The 16,291-nt window shown below is 40.4% G+C and overlaps 1 protein-coding gene across 1 annotated transcript in view; it reads right to left on the bottom strand.

Annotated features, from left to right (window-relative positions):
• The window catches only part of LOC136263682 (uncharacterized), a 44,527-nt gene that overhangs the window by 8,634 nt on the left and 19,602 nt on the right, over nucleotides 1-16,291 (bottom strand). Inside the window, exons 4-11 of the mRNA XM_066058315.1 lie at nucleotides 11,843-11,953; nucleotides 10,864-11,010; nucleotides 6,485-6,595; nucleotides 5,709-5,981; nucleotides 4,275-4,340; nucleotides 3,956-4,228; nucleotides 368-553; nucleotides 128-181 (exon numbers count right to left, since the gene is read on the bottom strand). Of these exons, the coding sequence (XP_065914387.1) occupies nucleotides 128-181; nucleotides 368-553; nucleotides 3,956-4,228; nucleotides 4,275-4,340; nucleotides 5,709-5,981; nucleotides 6,485-6,595; nucleotides 10,864-11,010; nucleotides 11,843-11,953 (1,221 nt within the window). The remainder of the gene's footprint in view (nucleotides 1-127; nucleotides 182-367; nucleotides 554-3,955; nucleotides 4,229-4,274; nucleotides 4,341-5,708; nucleotides 5,982-6,484; nucleotides 6,596-10,863; nucleotides 11,011-11,842; nucleotides 11,954-16,291) is intronic.

Genomic DNA, 16,291 nt, shown 5'->3' on the forward strand with positions numbered 1-16,291 from the left:
TGACTAGGCATGCCCCCCCGCCAATATTCCAAGGATACATAGAAAGTGCTGGGTTTAGTAGGAAGTGGCAACACTTCTAAATTCTTAAACCTCAGAATTGTGACGTAATTTTAAAAAAAAAACAGACCTTCTTGTAGCCTTCTCTGATCATACTTTAGCTTTTCTTCCAATTGTGCTCTTGCTAAATGAAACAAAATGAAACATAACTATTTATTCATGTTAATACACATAAATATTTACTTGCTTGTGATGGGTATTATGTCTGACTATGTACCATGAACATAATTATAACCAAATATTAAATATGTAAAACAAGGTCCATCAAGACAACACGCATGCTCAAATGCAAAACTAAGTTCTTCATTACTTAGATTTTGCTGTGGCCGTGTAGGTGCTGTGACTTCTACCAGTGACTCAGTCAGTGTATTAGTGACAGATGAACCAGCTGGTGTTGAGCAATCATCAGTAGTGGAAGAAACATCTACACTGGGACCATTCAAAACAGGCTGGGTTGTTGCAGAGGGTCTTGCCAATGCCACTGATTCTTGCGCACCTGTTTAATGATACATATACATGAATGTGCCAAAACATCAATAATAAGTTTACTTATCACACAGTACAGATAGTACTGTATAGTAGGGATTGTGAATATTGGCCCAATATATATATAATATGTCATCAAAAAACCAGCCTCACCTTTTTTCACACCAAATTTACAGGCATAATCAAGCCCAAAAATGCTTTCAGAGCAACCCCATACCAATCCAACAAATTTATATGAACTTTTATACATTTTTTTATTTGATGGAAGTGACTAACTGACTAATGCCCTAAGTAGGCACCAGCCTATTATGCTGGCAAAATTTTGAACATAATAGGTGCCTGAAAGCATCAAGCATAATGCTAGCATAATAGGCAGAATAATTATGTCATACTGTAAGCAAAATGCATGCCACTGAAAAAGGTGGACAGAACAGTTGATGCCACAGTGGAGTATAGTTATTTGACATGACTATTATAATAGTTCACAATGCAGCCAAATTCTTAACGCACAACAAGACTAGTGTTAACTTTTACACTTAACCAGCTGTTCATAAGCAAAAGTTCGTCATTATCCATTAGAAAGTATCAGAACATGGGAACTGCAGAAAAAATTAAGCATAATTATGAGCATAATAGGCAAAAATTTTGAGCACTGCAGCATAGCATAATAGGCAAAATTAAAAGCATAATAGGCTGGTGCCTAGCCCTAAGCTAAACATGACTTGAACACAGGTAATATGCTATGGCCTTGATTTCTTCACTGTATGACATTGCTTTAGCCTGAGATGTGGCTTTTTGCCAACTACAACAGCAGCAGCTGTAGTGCATGCAGGGCTTATGATAATGGTTAGACAACAAGACAAATTCCTGACAAATTTCCCATTTTCTGACCATAAATGGACTTGGCAGGACATCGTGACCTTTCAAAGTGTAAGGGAAAGCATACTGTCTGAGCTCTGTATGACTGTTTATTCTACTACCAGTGTTGGTTGCTAGGAAATGCTACTTTACATTCTTGCAAGCCAAGGTAGGCACTACAAATACATGTATACCAATGCCAACCCCTCTGCTGTACTGAAACCCCACAAACGTAGCTATATAGCAGTTTTGTGGCTGTGACAAACAACACCCAGGCTACTTGGAAGCACTACCAGCAAAGTGCAGTGCATATAGTGTACTGGTATGTCCAGTCAACTACATATTTGTCTGACCAAACAGTCATGTTTGTCTCACTATTATCACAACTAATGAATGCACACATACTTCATTAGGAGAGAATGGTCCCAGGCGTATTGTTTTTGTCTGAATACTCGCCCCAACTATCAATTACTGAAATAGCAAAGTGAAGTGGCTATTATGCTTCATTTTCAGCTATGTTCAGCCCAATACGCAACATTACACTATTAGAAGGACCTATGGGATCAATCCGGCCATTTCACAATGGAAAACTCAGACACTTTCCATTGTAAATGTAGGGAATCGAGGTGCTACTGTGAAATGACACCTTGCACTACAAGTAAAGATAAACGGAGACACATGAAGCATGCATAATAAATGCTGTGGTATGCCAAAAGGCACCTGTCGGGCTGAATTGACGTACTGTCAAACAGTGAAAAAATCTGATTGGAAGAGTTTCAGGTTGTACTGATAGCACTTTTGGGTTTGTTATACCTAACCAATACTGCCAAGGCACCATGAAGGCATTGTCAAGAGTATTGTGAGGCTGATTTCTGGTCAGTAGATTCTTGTGAGAAAGTGCAAACGTCCATGATTGTTAATAAATAATAAAGAGTACTACCGTACTGTATTATGTTTCAACAAGTTTGGCAGTATGTAGTAATGCACTGATAAGCGATTTGCTGATTACATAATTATCTGATCTATACATTTATCAAACAGTATGGTAGCACTGTTACCGTACTGTTTAGTAGGGTTCCCCCTAAAGTTACGTGTGCAGCTAAAATTGCCGTGTCTAAAAACCATCAGAGAAATATCATACGGGACGAAAGTCACCTTTAGGCCGATTGCCAATTAATTTTTATGTTTCAGATCAGAAAGTTAGCCTAAACCAATGCACGCAGGAAGCTCATTATTCATTTTTTTATTACAATCTTACATGTACCTGACTGTTTTATTAGAGTTAGCTGAATGATCTATTATAGAGTATCTCGATCTTTTATTAATCATCTTAACTTATTGAGAAGTGAAAGGATTAAGTCCCTTCTCCTGCCCACCTAGCCTTAAGCCTAGCTCAGTTTTGGCTTCATTTTGATGGTATATATTTGACTTGTATCAGTAAATCTATAAAAGCCTGATAATTCCAACCCAATCCTCAAACAAATTTAAGGCAAACAGAATTTTTTCATGCTCTAATAGAACAGTCAGACACTATTAAAACAGTCATTAAGTACCTGCAAAACAACACACACTAGGTCAACTGCTGAGTCCTTAAAAGAAGAATGAAGATGATGGTAAGATGACCTAGATCCCTTAGACAAATTATTGCTGAGTGGAGTTAACTTGCACCCCAGCCAGTGAAATGTTCTACTACTGCAAGTCTGTCCTGAATGCTCAGACAACAAAGTAGCAATACACTTGTGGGATAGGTGGTTACCTGTCTCCCTACATCTGGACCTGCTTTTGTAAAACTTTGTGATTGTACAACTAAACATAATGCATGAGAGATGTGCACTTTATGTATTTTATGAATACTTGAGTAGCTATATGTGACTGCGTCTGGGAAAACCAGTCTTATTGCCCATTTACAAGTATCGAGAAATACCAGTTTTAGATATTCAGTGTTGTAGCTTGCCAATGGTTGTAGCTATGCATACCATGTTTTACATCTTTACAGCTATTTATTACCAAGAGTTCATAATAGAAGTACCGTTCCAGATCATCCACTGAACAAGTAGTGAACAGCTAAGTTTCCCGCCATTTTAGATAGTTTTAAAACTGAGATAGACTGTATCAGGTGAGCTCTAAAAGGGGTGGGTGCTGGGGACCAGAAGGAGGGCAAGAGGCTGTTTATAAAAGTTAGAGAGGAAGGCATATAGGGATGAATTATGCCAAGTTAACATTCAGGGCTCAAAACTGGCTAAAACGAAAGGAAATTTACAGTGCAGGTCATTATCCAATACCATGGAGCTGTACAGCCATACACAGCCACCTCCTGGTTGGCCAGGGCTCTATCAAGGCCCCAGACCGCTTTTATGGCCCGTCACTGAGCCTGGAAAAAGCAGTGAGTAAATGCAAGCCACTTAACTCTGGTTGACTGTAACAGTGAAATTCGATAAAGCTTTGTGTTTGTGTCAAAAATTTGAACCTGCTGTCATAGGCATTAAGGCGGGTTTTTCCAGATCCAGTCACATAATACCAAATTACCAGTACTTATGCACATGAGGAGACTGACCTGCTCTTATTGTATTTACTAAAATCATCATTTCATGTGATGCATTGATTAGTTCTAGTTGGTCACACAGATCAAGTAGCTCTTCTTTATGTCTTATTCTTGCAATCAAACAATTGAGAATTTTCTTATTAGCTTCGGCAGAACTACTGCTACACAAAATGTCACATATCTCATCATCACCGATATAACTCTGCAATTTTCCAATTGTAAGCTCATAGACATCAGGCATTAAATTCAGTATGATGTGATAGTGAGCCTTGAGTTGGGCAAAATCTGAAATGAAATAAAAAATAGAAAGCACATACGCTTAGGTACTTGCCTTCATTTTGAATTAAGTTTGATGGAAATTCTGACTCCTCCACATTTCCAGAGTGTGGAACTGCATCTGTAGTCACATTCATTGCTAACTTCAATAGTGTCAAGATACACAGTTGTATGTTGTGCGGCCAAAAAAGATGGTGTGTTCCACGTTATGGGGAAAAAACACAATTTCCATGCAAATGTAAACTTTTCTAAACAGAATGGCTAAATATATTTTCCAGCATCAGAGCTAGGGACCCCCACACTTAAGCATCTAAGCCATAACCACTGAGCCGCAGCTGTCAACTGTTCAATTTTTACATAGCTTATAAATAAAAGTTCTAGTTTAGCTATGTATATCTACTAAGAGTATTGCAAAAATAGTAAGAAGTTGTCAAATAGCTCCAAAGCTGGCCTATGACTGACTTTGGAATATAAAAAGAAGTGAAATCCATGCAAAAGCATCCAAGCTGTAAAAAAGTATGACCTTCAAAAACCTTATAAAATCAAATATGGCAGCCAAGAAATTGCTTTAATGCTATAATCAATTTTAAGGATGACTGTCATCATTATTGTATCAAGACACACGGCAGTGTGTCATGCAGCCAAGAAATCCAGCATGCCACACCATAAGTATATTGACAGGAGGAAAGAAAACAGCATTTTTGCATGCACAGTTCCATGGTCCCTTCTCTAAAGCACACCATTTTTGCATTATAGCTAGGGTAGGCCACATAGCAAATTTCACAACAGTTATTTGTGAGATATGGACGTTCAAAGCTTCAATTTAATTTCTTTGTTTTATTCTTCATATGCTGTAGGTGGGGTTCGATTTCTTTTTGCACACTTTGCAAAAGTCGCCACAAAATGCAATGGATCAAGGCAATCGAGTTATGTTTCAATAATCATCATTGTGTCTGAACATAGAAAGAAGAAATGTGACAAACCCCAAAATCAGCCATAGGTGGGTTTTGGGGCCTTATAGGTACAAAAAGAAGTGAAATCCATACAAAAACAGCAAAGCTGGGAAAAATGGTGCAGCCTTAAAAAGTCTGGCTGAAAAAAGTTGTGAAATCAAAGGTGACAGCCAAGAAATGGCTGTAATGATGTTAATGTTTTTTAATGCATCAATATCATTGCAGCCGTTTCTTGGCTGTCACCTTTGATTTTACAGCTTTTTTTTCACCCAGGCATTTTAAGGCCACACCTTTTTAAAAAGCTTTGCTGCTTTTGTGTGGATTATTATTAACATTATACGGTATCATTTCTTGGCTGCCACCTTTGATTTCACGAACTTTTGATCCAAGTTTTTAGAAGGTCATCCTTTTGTTTACACCTGGCATGGCCATGGATTGTAAATGTAGTTAAATACACTAAGTAAATATCAAGAGAATTTAGCATGGCCTACATATATATACACACTGCACCAACAATGCAGAAAATCACTCATTACCTGCTCTTATTTCACAAATAACAGTTAACAGGTTTGTAGGATTTGGCAACAATGCAGCGGTTTGTTCTAATACATCACACAAATTCAATAATTCCAAATCTTCTATCAAACAATCCAGTATTTTTGTATTGGCAGTGACATGGTCAGTACTAGTCAACACTGCACAGATCTGGTCATCATTTAAGTGGTCCTGTACCACATCCAGTACCATCATATAATCAGTGGGTAGCAACCGAAGAATCTCATTGTATCTAGACATTAGCAGCTGCGTACCTGTAAATGAGTTACTCAGACATGTGTAGGCACATAGCTATACATATTATATGGGATTTATAAATGTCAGAAAGTGTTCTGTAGGTGAAGAGCTATCTCACAAGCATACATTATTACAAGGATACTTGCTCCAGAAAAAAAGCATATTCATGCAGCTGCCAGATGAATGATGTCTCAGTGATACTGTGGCTATACCATGAACTTAGGGTGTAATATGTATAATATCAACCATTGGTGAATAATACATGTTTTGTAAAGTAATATACAGTGTATAATACAGTAAAATAATACCATCAGACCTACAGGTGGAAATTATGTAGCACTTGTCTGGATTGTTGTTTAATATGCATGTAGAAATCAGTGGTATATTTCAGTTTGTTTCTAAAATAATACTTCTCAATAGTGGACTTATACTTGTTGTAAATTACCAACTTATTTGCTTGTGTATAAATTTTGACAATACCTACAACTAGTATATGCTAGTATTGTGTACTTAAACATACCCTGTGAAATAGGACTGTTTTGACATGGAGCCCCCAAGGATGAAGGAGCTACAGACGATGGAGCATCACTATCAACAGCTGTTGTTGTGTTGTTCTTTGCAGGTGTCTCAACTGTAACAAACAAAATTGGAACAAAAATAATATCTTATTACCATTTTAACTATTCTTACGTACCAATTTTTAAGCAAGTCTGCAAAACAGGTTAAAAGCTGACAATTGTGTAAGCCTATACCTGAAAGCTGTAACTATCATTAAGTGCAACAGTACTTTATAAGTAGGGATTGGTAAGAAATCATATGACTTCATAATTTTTTTTTGCAGTTTAAAAAAAACAGCCTTGCAATAAGTTTTACCCAAAAAAAAACAACTGGAATACATTAGTACTGCTGTAATGATGCTGTACCTTGGTTAAACAAAGGAAAGTTGAATGTTTCGATGTACAGTGAGTTTAAAAGATTTAAAAATTCACCTGCCTGCCTGCCTGCCTGCCTGCCTGCCTGCCTGCCTGCCTGCCTGCCTGCCTGCCTGCCTGCCTGCCTGCCTGCCTGCCTGCCTGCCTGCCTGCCTGCCTGCCTGCCTGCCTGCCTGCCTGCCTGCCTGCCTGCCTGCCTGCCTGCCTGCCTGCCTGCCTGCCTGCCTGCCTGCCTGCCTGCCTGCCTGCCTGCCTGCCTGCCTGCCTGCCTGCCTGCCTGCCTGCCTGCCTGCCTGCCTGCCTGCCTGCCTGCCTGCCTGCCTGCCTGCCTGCCTGCCTGCCTGCCTGCCTGCCTGCCTGCCTGCCTGCCTGCCTGCCTGCCTGCCTGCCTGCCTGCCTGCCTGCCTGCCTGCCTGCCTGCCTGCCTGCCTGCCTGCCTGCCTGCCTGCCTGCCTGCCTGCCTGCCTGCCTGCCTGCCTGCCTGCCTGCCTGCCTGCCTGCCTGCCTGCCTGCCTGCCTGCCTGCCTGCCTGCCTGCCTGCCTGCCTGCCTGCCTGCCTGCCTGCCTGCCTGCCTGCCTGCCTGCCTGCCTGCCTGCCTGCCTGCCTGCCTGCCTGCCTGCCTGCCTGCCTGCCTGCCTGCCTGCCTGCCTGCCTGCCTGCCTGCCTGCCTGCCTGCCTGCCTGCCTGCCTGCCTGCCTGCCTGCCTGCCTGCCTGCCTGCCTGCCTGCCTGCCTGCCTGCCTGCCTGCCTGCCTGCCTGCCTGCCTGCCTGCCTGCCTGCCTGCCTGCCTGCCTGCCTGCCTGCCTGCCTGCCTGCCTGCCTGCCTGCCTGCCTGCCTGCCTGCCTGCCTGCCTGCCTGCCTGCCTGCCTGCCTGCCTGCCTGCCTGCCTGCCTGCCTGCCTGCCTGCCTGCCTGCCTGCCTGCCTGCCTGCCTGCCTGCCTGCCTGCCTGCCTGCCTGCCTGCCTGCCTGCCTGCCTGCCTGCCTGCCTGCCTGCCTGCCTGCCTGCCTGCCTGCCTGCCTGCCTGCCTGCCTGCCTGCCTGCCTGCCTGCCTGCCTGCCTGCCTGCCTGCCTGCCTGCCTGCCTGCCTGCCTGCCTGCCTGCCTGCCTGCCTGCCTGCCTGCCTGCCTGCCTGCCTGCCTGCCTGCCTGCCTGCCTGCCTGCCTGCCTGCCTGCCTGCCTGCCTGCCTGCCTGCCTGCCTGCCTGCCTGCCTGCCTGCCTGCCTGCCTGCCTGCCTGCCTGCCTGCCTGCCTGCCTGCCTGCCTGCCTGCCTGCCTGCCTGCCTGCCTGCCTGCCTGCCTGCCTGCCTGCCTGCCTGCCTGCCTGCCTGCCTGCCTGCCTGCCTGCCTGCCTGCCTGCCTGCCTGCCTGCCTGCCTGCCTGCCTGCCTGCCTGCCTGCCTGCCTGCCTGCCTGCCTGCCTGCCTGCCTGCCTGCCTGCCTGCCTGCCTGCCTGCCTGCCTGCCTGCCTGCCTGCCTGCCTGCCTGCCTGCCTGCCTGCCTGCCTTCTGTAAGACCTGGTTGCGCTAGGTGTATGGCTACAGAAATTTCAGACAGCCAAGGTAATGACAGAGGATTCATGAATCTGTTGTTCCGATTATGCTCTGTCCACTGCACCATGCTGTTTGCTTTCATCATTCATTTGCTTCTTTGTTCTGGCTTCTTGAACAGTTGTGGTGCTTAATAGTTGCAGTGCATACCACAACCCAAAAACATGATTTTAATGAAGTGTGAGTACATGTGCGTAAGACGAGGGTAAACGGGTGTAGTACCCAAGGAGTTGTCTCTAGCATTTATTAACACTGGGTAGACACTTTATAGTCGTAATTACCAGTTTAGCTTTTTTTTTGCGATATAGTAGCTTTGAGGGGCGGATCTACCTCGGGATCCAGACTTCTAAAAGCAAGGATTCCACTCTTAATGGTGGACTCTCCAGCGATGTTTTACTGTTAAATCATCAACACTTAGGCCATTAGAAATGTAGCTGAAGCCTTTAACAGTTGCTGTAATAGCTTTAAAAGACAAAATGATAATTATTTTAGAGGAGCTTATTGCATACGAAGGTAAAAGATTTGCACATTGTCCAACAACGCAATCATGTCACGTGATAAGGTAGTAGTTTCACATGTAACAGCCTAAGGCTGTGGACACAAAGTAATATAATATGTAATATTATTACAGTTACTTTATTTTATGGGTAATATGTAACTGTAACTAAATAGTTCAGTTGCAAGTAATATGTAATATGTAACTAGTTACTTTTACAAAGTAACTTGCCCAACACTGCTGATAAGTTATTATAAATGATGATTTTTATATAATTCGACCAAGGCCGTTCTTTCATTCTAGAGTATACACACAAAATAATACATACTGAGACATTTATACCAGTACAATTGCATGCAAATTATTGTAATACAATGTTTTAGGGTTTTAATCCATATTTGTAATTTAGGTAGCTACTGTACTATGCGCATGTATGTGATCATTGTTTGTCCACAAATGTGCAATTTCCAATGATTTTGAGCCATATAATTTTGAAAATGTCCTCAGTGTCTGGGGAGCGCACCCAGACCCCCTGCAGGTGAGTCCGCCTTCCACCTCAGCATCCTTGCCTGAACTATCTTCCTACGCCTCTGAAGGGGGGTGGTGGGTAACACATTGGTAGGTGCATAATGAGTTTGTATCATAAACCTTGTGTCTTGCATTTGTCATGCTTATAGCAGCTAATGTGCTTATCCTCAAACAATCAGGACTGGAAAAACTACAAATTGTCTTCTACTTTTATCTATCAACTATTCAATCACTGCTTGTTTATTAAAATTTCCTTTGCTGTTGTAACTTGTTTACCATTATGCTATAACCATTAGTCCCTCCTAGTTTATATGTCTCTTAGCAACAAAAATTGTTATGTCAACAATGTAGGTGAGAACCACAAAACAATTCAAGTAATATATTCCAAAATTAGTCATCAACTGCTGCGGTATGTGAATCTTGGGAATGGCTATGTGGGATGCTCACTTTAACAATAATCATAATAGTGGAATTAAGTGTTTGTTGACATGTTAGTCTGACTATATGATTACATGTTTTTAGTTAGCTGTGCCTTACCATACTGTATCCCTTTCTGTATATGCAGGGTGGATACTGATGTTGTGACTGTTGTCGGGTGAGTTTATGGTCAATGGACAAATCAAGCAAATGGTGAAGAAAAAATAATATGTGGTACCAAGACCCCACTACTATATTATGAACTCTTGGTGGTACTTCATAGCCAAACACTAATAAGTGTATCTGGCTTCTTGTGCTATTGCAGTCATTTTTTTATTTTTTTATTTTATGGGATCATCATAATGAAAATGTTTACTATTACAATATATCATGCTATCATTAAAGAGTTTCTATAATTGTAGGTGGTTGCATGAGGGTCTACGAAGTGCTGTGACTGAAAGGTGATGCGCTGATGCTGGATTTTTAAGTCAACACTGAAGTTTCACAGGCACTGAAGGGCTGGGGCGGGATTAGAGACGTGCACAGGTAATGTAGCAGTAAATTACTTCAACTGTATCACTACAGCGGACATGAAACAGCTGGCTATAGCTATGTATGGTCCTGTATGGGCCGGAGTCACGCTGACGACGCGTGGCGAAATTAAAACAAATCAGTGACTGGACTCACAATTAAACCAAGAGTTGACAGCACAGTGTCTATCAAATCAGCCAGCTCGCTATGGCTAATGACCTTGCCCACTTCCACACTGTTTGGGTTTGGGAATTGAGGCAGGGGGGTGGGAAGAGGGGTGGGGTACAGTTGCCCCCTCTTCCCTCCCTATTTCTCTGCACCTGATCAGGTCCAGGCATACTAACACAGTTATGGTTGTGTGCTATATCATTCATTTTCAGTACAAATATGGATTTAAAACCTTACACATTACATGTAATATGGTAATTTACTAGCTGTAATATACCTTGAGTAATCATACACCTTCTATCTTTGTAGATCAAAGAAGGTTTACTCTTGTCATTTGATTCTTCATCATTATTGACACATACTGAATAATTTAATTCACTATCACCACCATTAGCATCCAGGTTTTCTGCAAAGACAGAAATGCCTGCAGAAAACAATTTTAATACATTGAATGTAATGGCACAAAGTATATACATGCCAGCTGTGAAAAAAGAGTACACCGAGCCTACAAGGCACCTGAACTAAAATTTTGTGAAATCAAAAGGAAGTACCTATGAACTTTATCCACAATGACATCACGAACAAAAGATGGCTACGTTATTTGGGGGAATAATTAATGTTTAAATACCTTATGGAGAAATTCCTTTGATCGATCATATTTCAGCCAGGGAAAAGAAGATGTTGAGCTCTAAGCAACGAGTACAGTTACAAGACAAGACGAATTGTATCACATGCTGAATAATTTTTGAGGTGATGGTCATTTTCAATGGTTTTTGTTACTTTATACCCATACCTGTTGGTTACTGGTCAACATTGTTCTTCACGAATATGATCAATCAAAACAATTTCTTCATAGGCACCTGTACATTAGTCCACCAAATAACATGGCCATCTTGTGTTCATGACGTCATTGTGCATAAGTCCATAGAAAACTCACACCATACGACAAGAAATTTTGATGAAAGAAAAAAAGTTGACAATTTGATGAATTGGTTAAATTTGTCAAATTTAACCTGTCAAACGTCCATTAGTGCCCCTAAAAGTACATGTTTAGATCATCTGATTTCTTGATTTTCACCAACATTTAATTTGTCAATGTTGATAAAGTGTGCATTAGTCAAATTTACCTTTCGTCAAAATTTCCTACCATATGGTATATGATTTTAATGGTCTATATAGACAATTTACATTGTATAGCTATAGCTACAGTGTACATTGACATTAAAATTTCTTGTACTATATATCATTATGCTTACTTTCATCTGTGAAGCTCAGCTGCATGATGGGCTGACTGCTGATTTCGTTAACTGGAACAAGCTCAGGATGGATAAGTACATTATTGTTCCATTTATCAATGTTCTTGAATTCTGCAAAACATACTCAAGCAATTAAATGAAATATCCCTACTACAATGATAAAAGTGTATATGTTTTGCCTTTGCCTTTTGGTTATTAACCACATTAAGGTCACTTGTATAGCATATATAGTAAGCCATATGACATACTAAATTATTCTTTTACAGTACCAAACCCATCTATTTATAACTACCATCCAGAGCCGCACAATAACTGCACAGAAATTTATGTTACCGTGTCGTTATGATAATAGTAAATTTCCACATACTACACAGTGAACCATTCATGGTAGCCAAGCCAGTTATTCTGTAATAAAAATATTTTTTCTTAACCCTTAAACCTGATAGTCCAGAAACCTGGATTTGAGAAAAAATGAGCTTAAAATGCACAATACTTTATGCCAATTTATACATGCCTGGTTTCAAACAGCCATAGCTATCTCGTGGCGCATTCATTCAAGCTTTCGAACTGTGTATAAAGTTTTAACATACAACGAGGTACTCATCTGCTACAAAGAATCGAATCATTTCGTTTTCTTTCACCTTGGTGTGCTCATTGGCCATTCAACAATCAACTGAATTGCCATCATGTGATGAGCAACATGACGTCAAGAGAAAGTCAATAAAATGAAGTGCAGTCAAGTTACGGCCTTTTATCCATTATTATGTGAAGAGGAAAGACAAAGAGATATTTCTTTCATAATTTCAAGGCACAACATGAAGTTATGGGTTGGAAGGATGGGACCATTTAAACAAAATTTAATGGTGAGTAAAAGTGTGTGTTTGCAGTTTTTAGATAGCTTTAACAATTCTTGTACTATGGGAGTTTGTTTTAAAAGGCATGTATAAAATCCAGTTTAGAGGACATTGCATTTTCAGTGTTTGTATTTTTTTAATGGCTGTGACTTTAAGGGTTAACACACTCACCACCATAGCTAACCGCCAAATCAACCATAAATGTCCATAGCATCCCTTTGCACGCACTCTGAAAGTTCTGTTGTACGTATATACATTTAGTATATAGCCCCTGCATTTATTCTGTAGCATTATTAAGCACAGAGATAACCAGGTACACTATGCACTATGGTGGTAATCACACAGTTTGTTGTGGTTGATAGCTAATCAGCATTGTAAACGATTGTTCGAAGTGATAACGGCACTACTAACAAAGAAAAACAGTAAGAAAAGGGGTATATAGCTACTTAGCTATACAGCAACAGCACATGATGATGAAACATAGATGACGAAGCACACACATACACCATGACAGATTAACTAACAACTGCTAATGAAAACAGTCAAGTCACATGCCTAAAACTGTACATTATCATTACACAAGTATAAGGAAAATTAAGAATTTAAATTCAATTAGGGATCATAGAAATAAAAAAGTAGTGAAGAAGGGAGGCCGCCTATACCTGAACGTATACTAGTGGACATTTACTCCCTACTTCAGTCTACACCATGACTGAATTAGGGATTAAATTTCCACTAGTATATCTTTAGGTGTAGTTAACCTCCCTTGTTTAACTAGTTTTTATTTCTATGATCCCTGATCGAATTTAAAATTCTTGTTTGTTTACTTTTATTATGACTGGTGAACCCATGCATACCAAATTAGAATGGAAAGAATGGTGCCAGGCTTCTGAACATGTGCCCAAACTATCAATTACTGAAATAGTGAAGTGGCCATTATGCTTTGTTTTCAACTGTGTTCAGCCTGTTGCACAGCATTACAAACGAAGAATATTAGAAGAGAGATCTCTGCAATCAATCCAATCGTAATGGACGACTTGGATGATCAGAAATTTAAGAACAAATCATAGTCCTAATCCTTTTACAGAAGATCAAATAATGTGCAACTTTTCAGTCATAATAGTTAACTCCAGTTGTTCACTCTCACTCCATACGTATATGTAACTAGTTACCACCCCAAAAATACCTTCGCTGTAAAAAAGGCGCGTCCAAGAAACTACAAGTACCTGGAACCCAATGTAAAAAACAAAAACAAAAACAAAAAACAGCTCAGCTGAAGTGAAAAGTAACTGGTAACTTAAAGAGCTGATATCTGAAGCGGCCAAGAATACAACTAACTACAATTACTAAAGTTTAATCCATGCAAGAACACCTTGGCTATAAAACAGGAGTGTACATGAAAGTAACTGGAAACTGAAATGGCTGATATCTGAAGCGGCCAAGAATGAATGTTCATATACAACTAATTCAAAAATTTAACACTGAACCTTTATAATTCAGCTGTGTTCTATATTCACTCTTGCTACATCCTAAAGTAATTTCTTTTAACTCTAATTGGCTGGTAATTTGGCCGCCTTTTTTAATAGTCAGTATAATAGAGCAAAAAAAGGCGGCCAGATTACCAGCCAATTAGAGTTAAGAGAAATTACTTTAGGATGCAGCAAGAGTGAATATAGAACACAGCTGAATTATAAAGGTTCAGTGTTAAATTTTTGAATTAGTTGTATATGAACATTCATTCTTGGCCGCTTCAGATATCAGCCATTTCAGTTGCCAGTTACTCACCTGTTTTATAGCCAAGGTGTTCTTGCATGGATTATAGACTTTAGTAATTGTAGTTAGTTGTATTCTTGGCCGCTTCAGATATCAGCTCTTTAAGTTACCAGTTACTTTTCAATTCAGCTGAGCTGTTTTTTGTTTTTGGTTTTTACATTGGGTTCCAGGTATTTGTAGTTTCTTGGGCATGCCTTTTTTACAGCGAAGGTGTTTTTGGGGTGGATATCACTCATTTTTGTCAGTGATAGACTCTACAATTGATTTAAAAGGTAATTTTTTTTTGGAAATGAGCAATTAACATTAATGCAGAATATTATCTTGGAGAATCAGTAAAATCCATACAATAATAATGACTGTTTCATAACACCGTAAATTTGGAAGTATGAATTTACAGTGTAGTATGACTGTTCTATTAGAGTAAATCTATCTTCACTGCATGTGACGAATATATTGCATATCTGTGCATGTTAAATGCTTCAGACACCTAATTAAACTTGCAAGTGCCTAATTAGTTCACAGTTGCTACACAGCTATAAATACATATATTGTAATTGTTATCATCATAATAATTTATCATGTTATAACCATTTTTTTAATATTGTGGTCACAACTTCAGGATTGGAGCAGCAGAGAAAGGAATAGAGGACTCAACCATCAAGACTTGTATATGGGAGATGGAATGGACAATGCCGGTACTAACCCCTCAAGGGTGTTGCAGTGCAGTATAGATGCAAGACCAGAGCCTCGATCGCCACCTTTTGACTGTGGTCACAACTTCAGGATTGGAGCAGCAGAGAAATAATGGAGGACTCAATCATCAAGACTCGGGGAGATGGAATAGTATTGCCATGGACAATGCAAGCACTGACCCCTCAAGGATGTCACAGTGCAGTATCGATGCAACCAGTACATAAGACCAGAACCTTGATCATCACCTTTTGACTGAAATTTTTATACTAGCTTGATGAAGCAATTAAAACTAAAAAGTTGTAGTACTTATACTTTCCTGAGGGAGCATGCCCCCAGAGTCCCAGACTCCCTTGCCTGTTCAGCAGAATAATAGGATCAAGGCTTACTACCACTTTCACCTTTATTCTTGGCCCGGGTGTACATATCAGTAACACAATACGGTAGCTGTAGTTAATGCCCCTAGGCAGAGCTATAGGGGTGGGAATTTTTCCCTACTATCACAGTAGTTCTTCTCGCAGTTCTTTGCCTGGCCATCATCAACTGCTGTCAAAACATTAGTCTCGTCCCCCAGACCCTTCCTCAAGCATGCTTATCACACTTAGTTTAGCAGTGCACAAACAATTATTGACAGCTTATACTACACTTACCGCATTGTTGAACCATGTATACCACCAGAATCCACTGGATTGACAACTAACACGTGATCTATTTAGGGGAAATCTCGTGGAAAGTCCCTAATTACCTTAAGCGGACACACGTGATACGTGGTTTTAAAATTGAATGGTTTAAGAATGTAATTGGATGGTGAGGCGTACTTTAATCGGCTCGACTTTAATGAGAAACTCGAACCCCTCGTGAGAAACTACATCGCTTGAGCAACGCTTGAAGAAGTAAGAGTCAAGAATACTGAGGTACTCTATGATATATGCCAGTCTTGAAGGCTAACGAAATGAGGAGTGAAGTTTGTGCAGCGTGTCACATCGCCACACACTGATTCACCGTGTTTGTACGATAGGGTTTTTGGACCTGTCCACCAGATGTTAAAGGAAATTCATTCCACCACATGTTGAAAGGAAATTCATTCCAACTTGTGAAGTTATTGATCATGATGTACTCATTGTTGGGGTCC

The sequence above is a fragment of the Dysidea avara genome, chromosome 8 (assembly GCF_963678975.1).
Source record: "Dysidea avara chromosome 8, odDysAvar1.4, whole genome shotgun sequence".
Lineage (NCBI taxonomy): Eukaryota > Metazoa > Porifera > Demospongiae > Dictyoceratida > Dysideidae > Dysidea > Dysidea avara.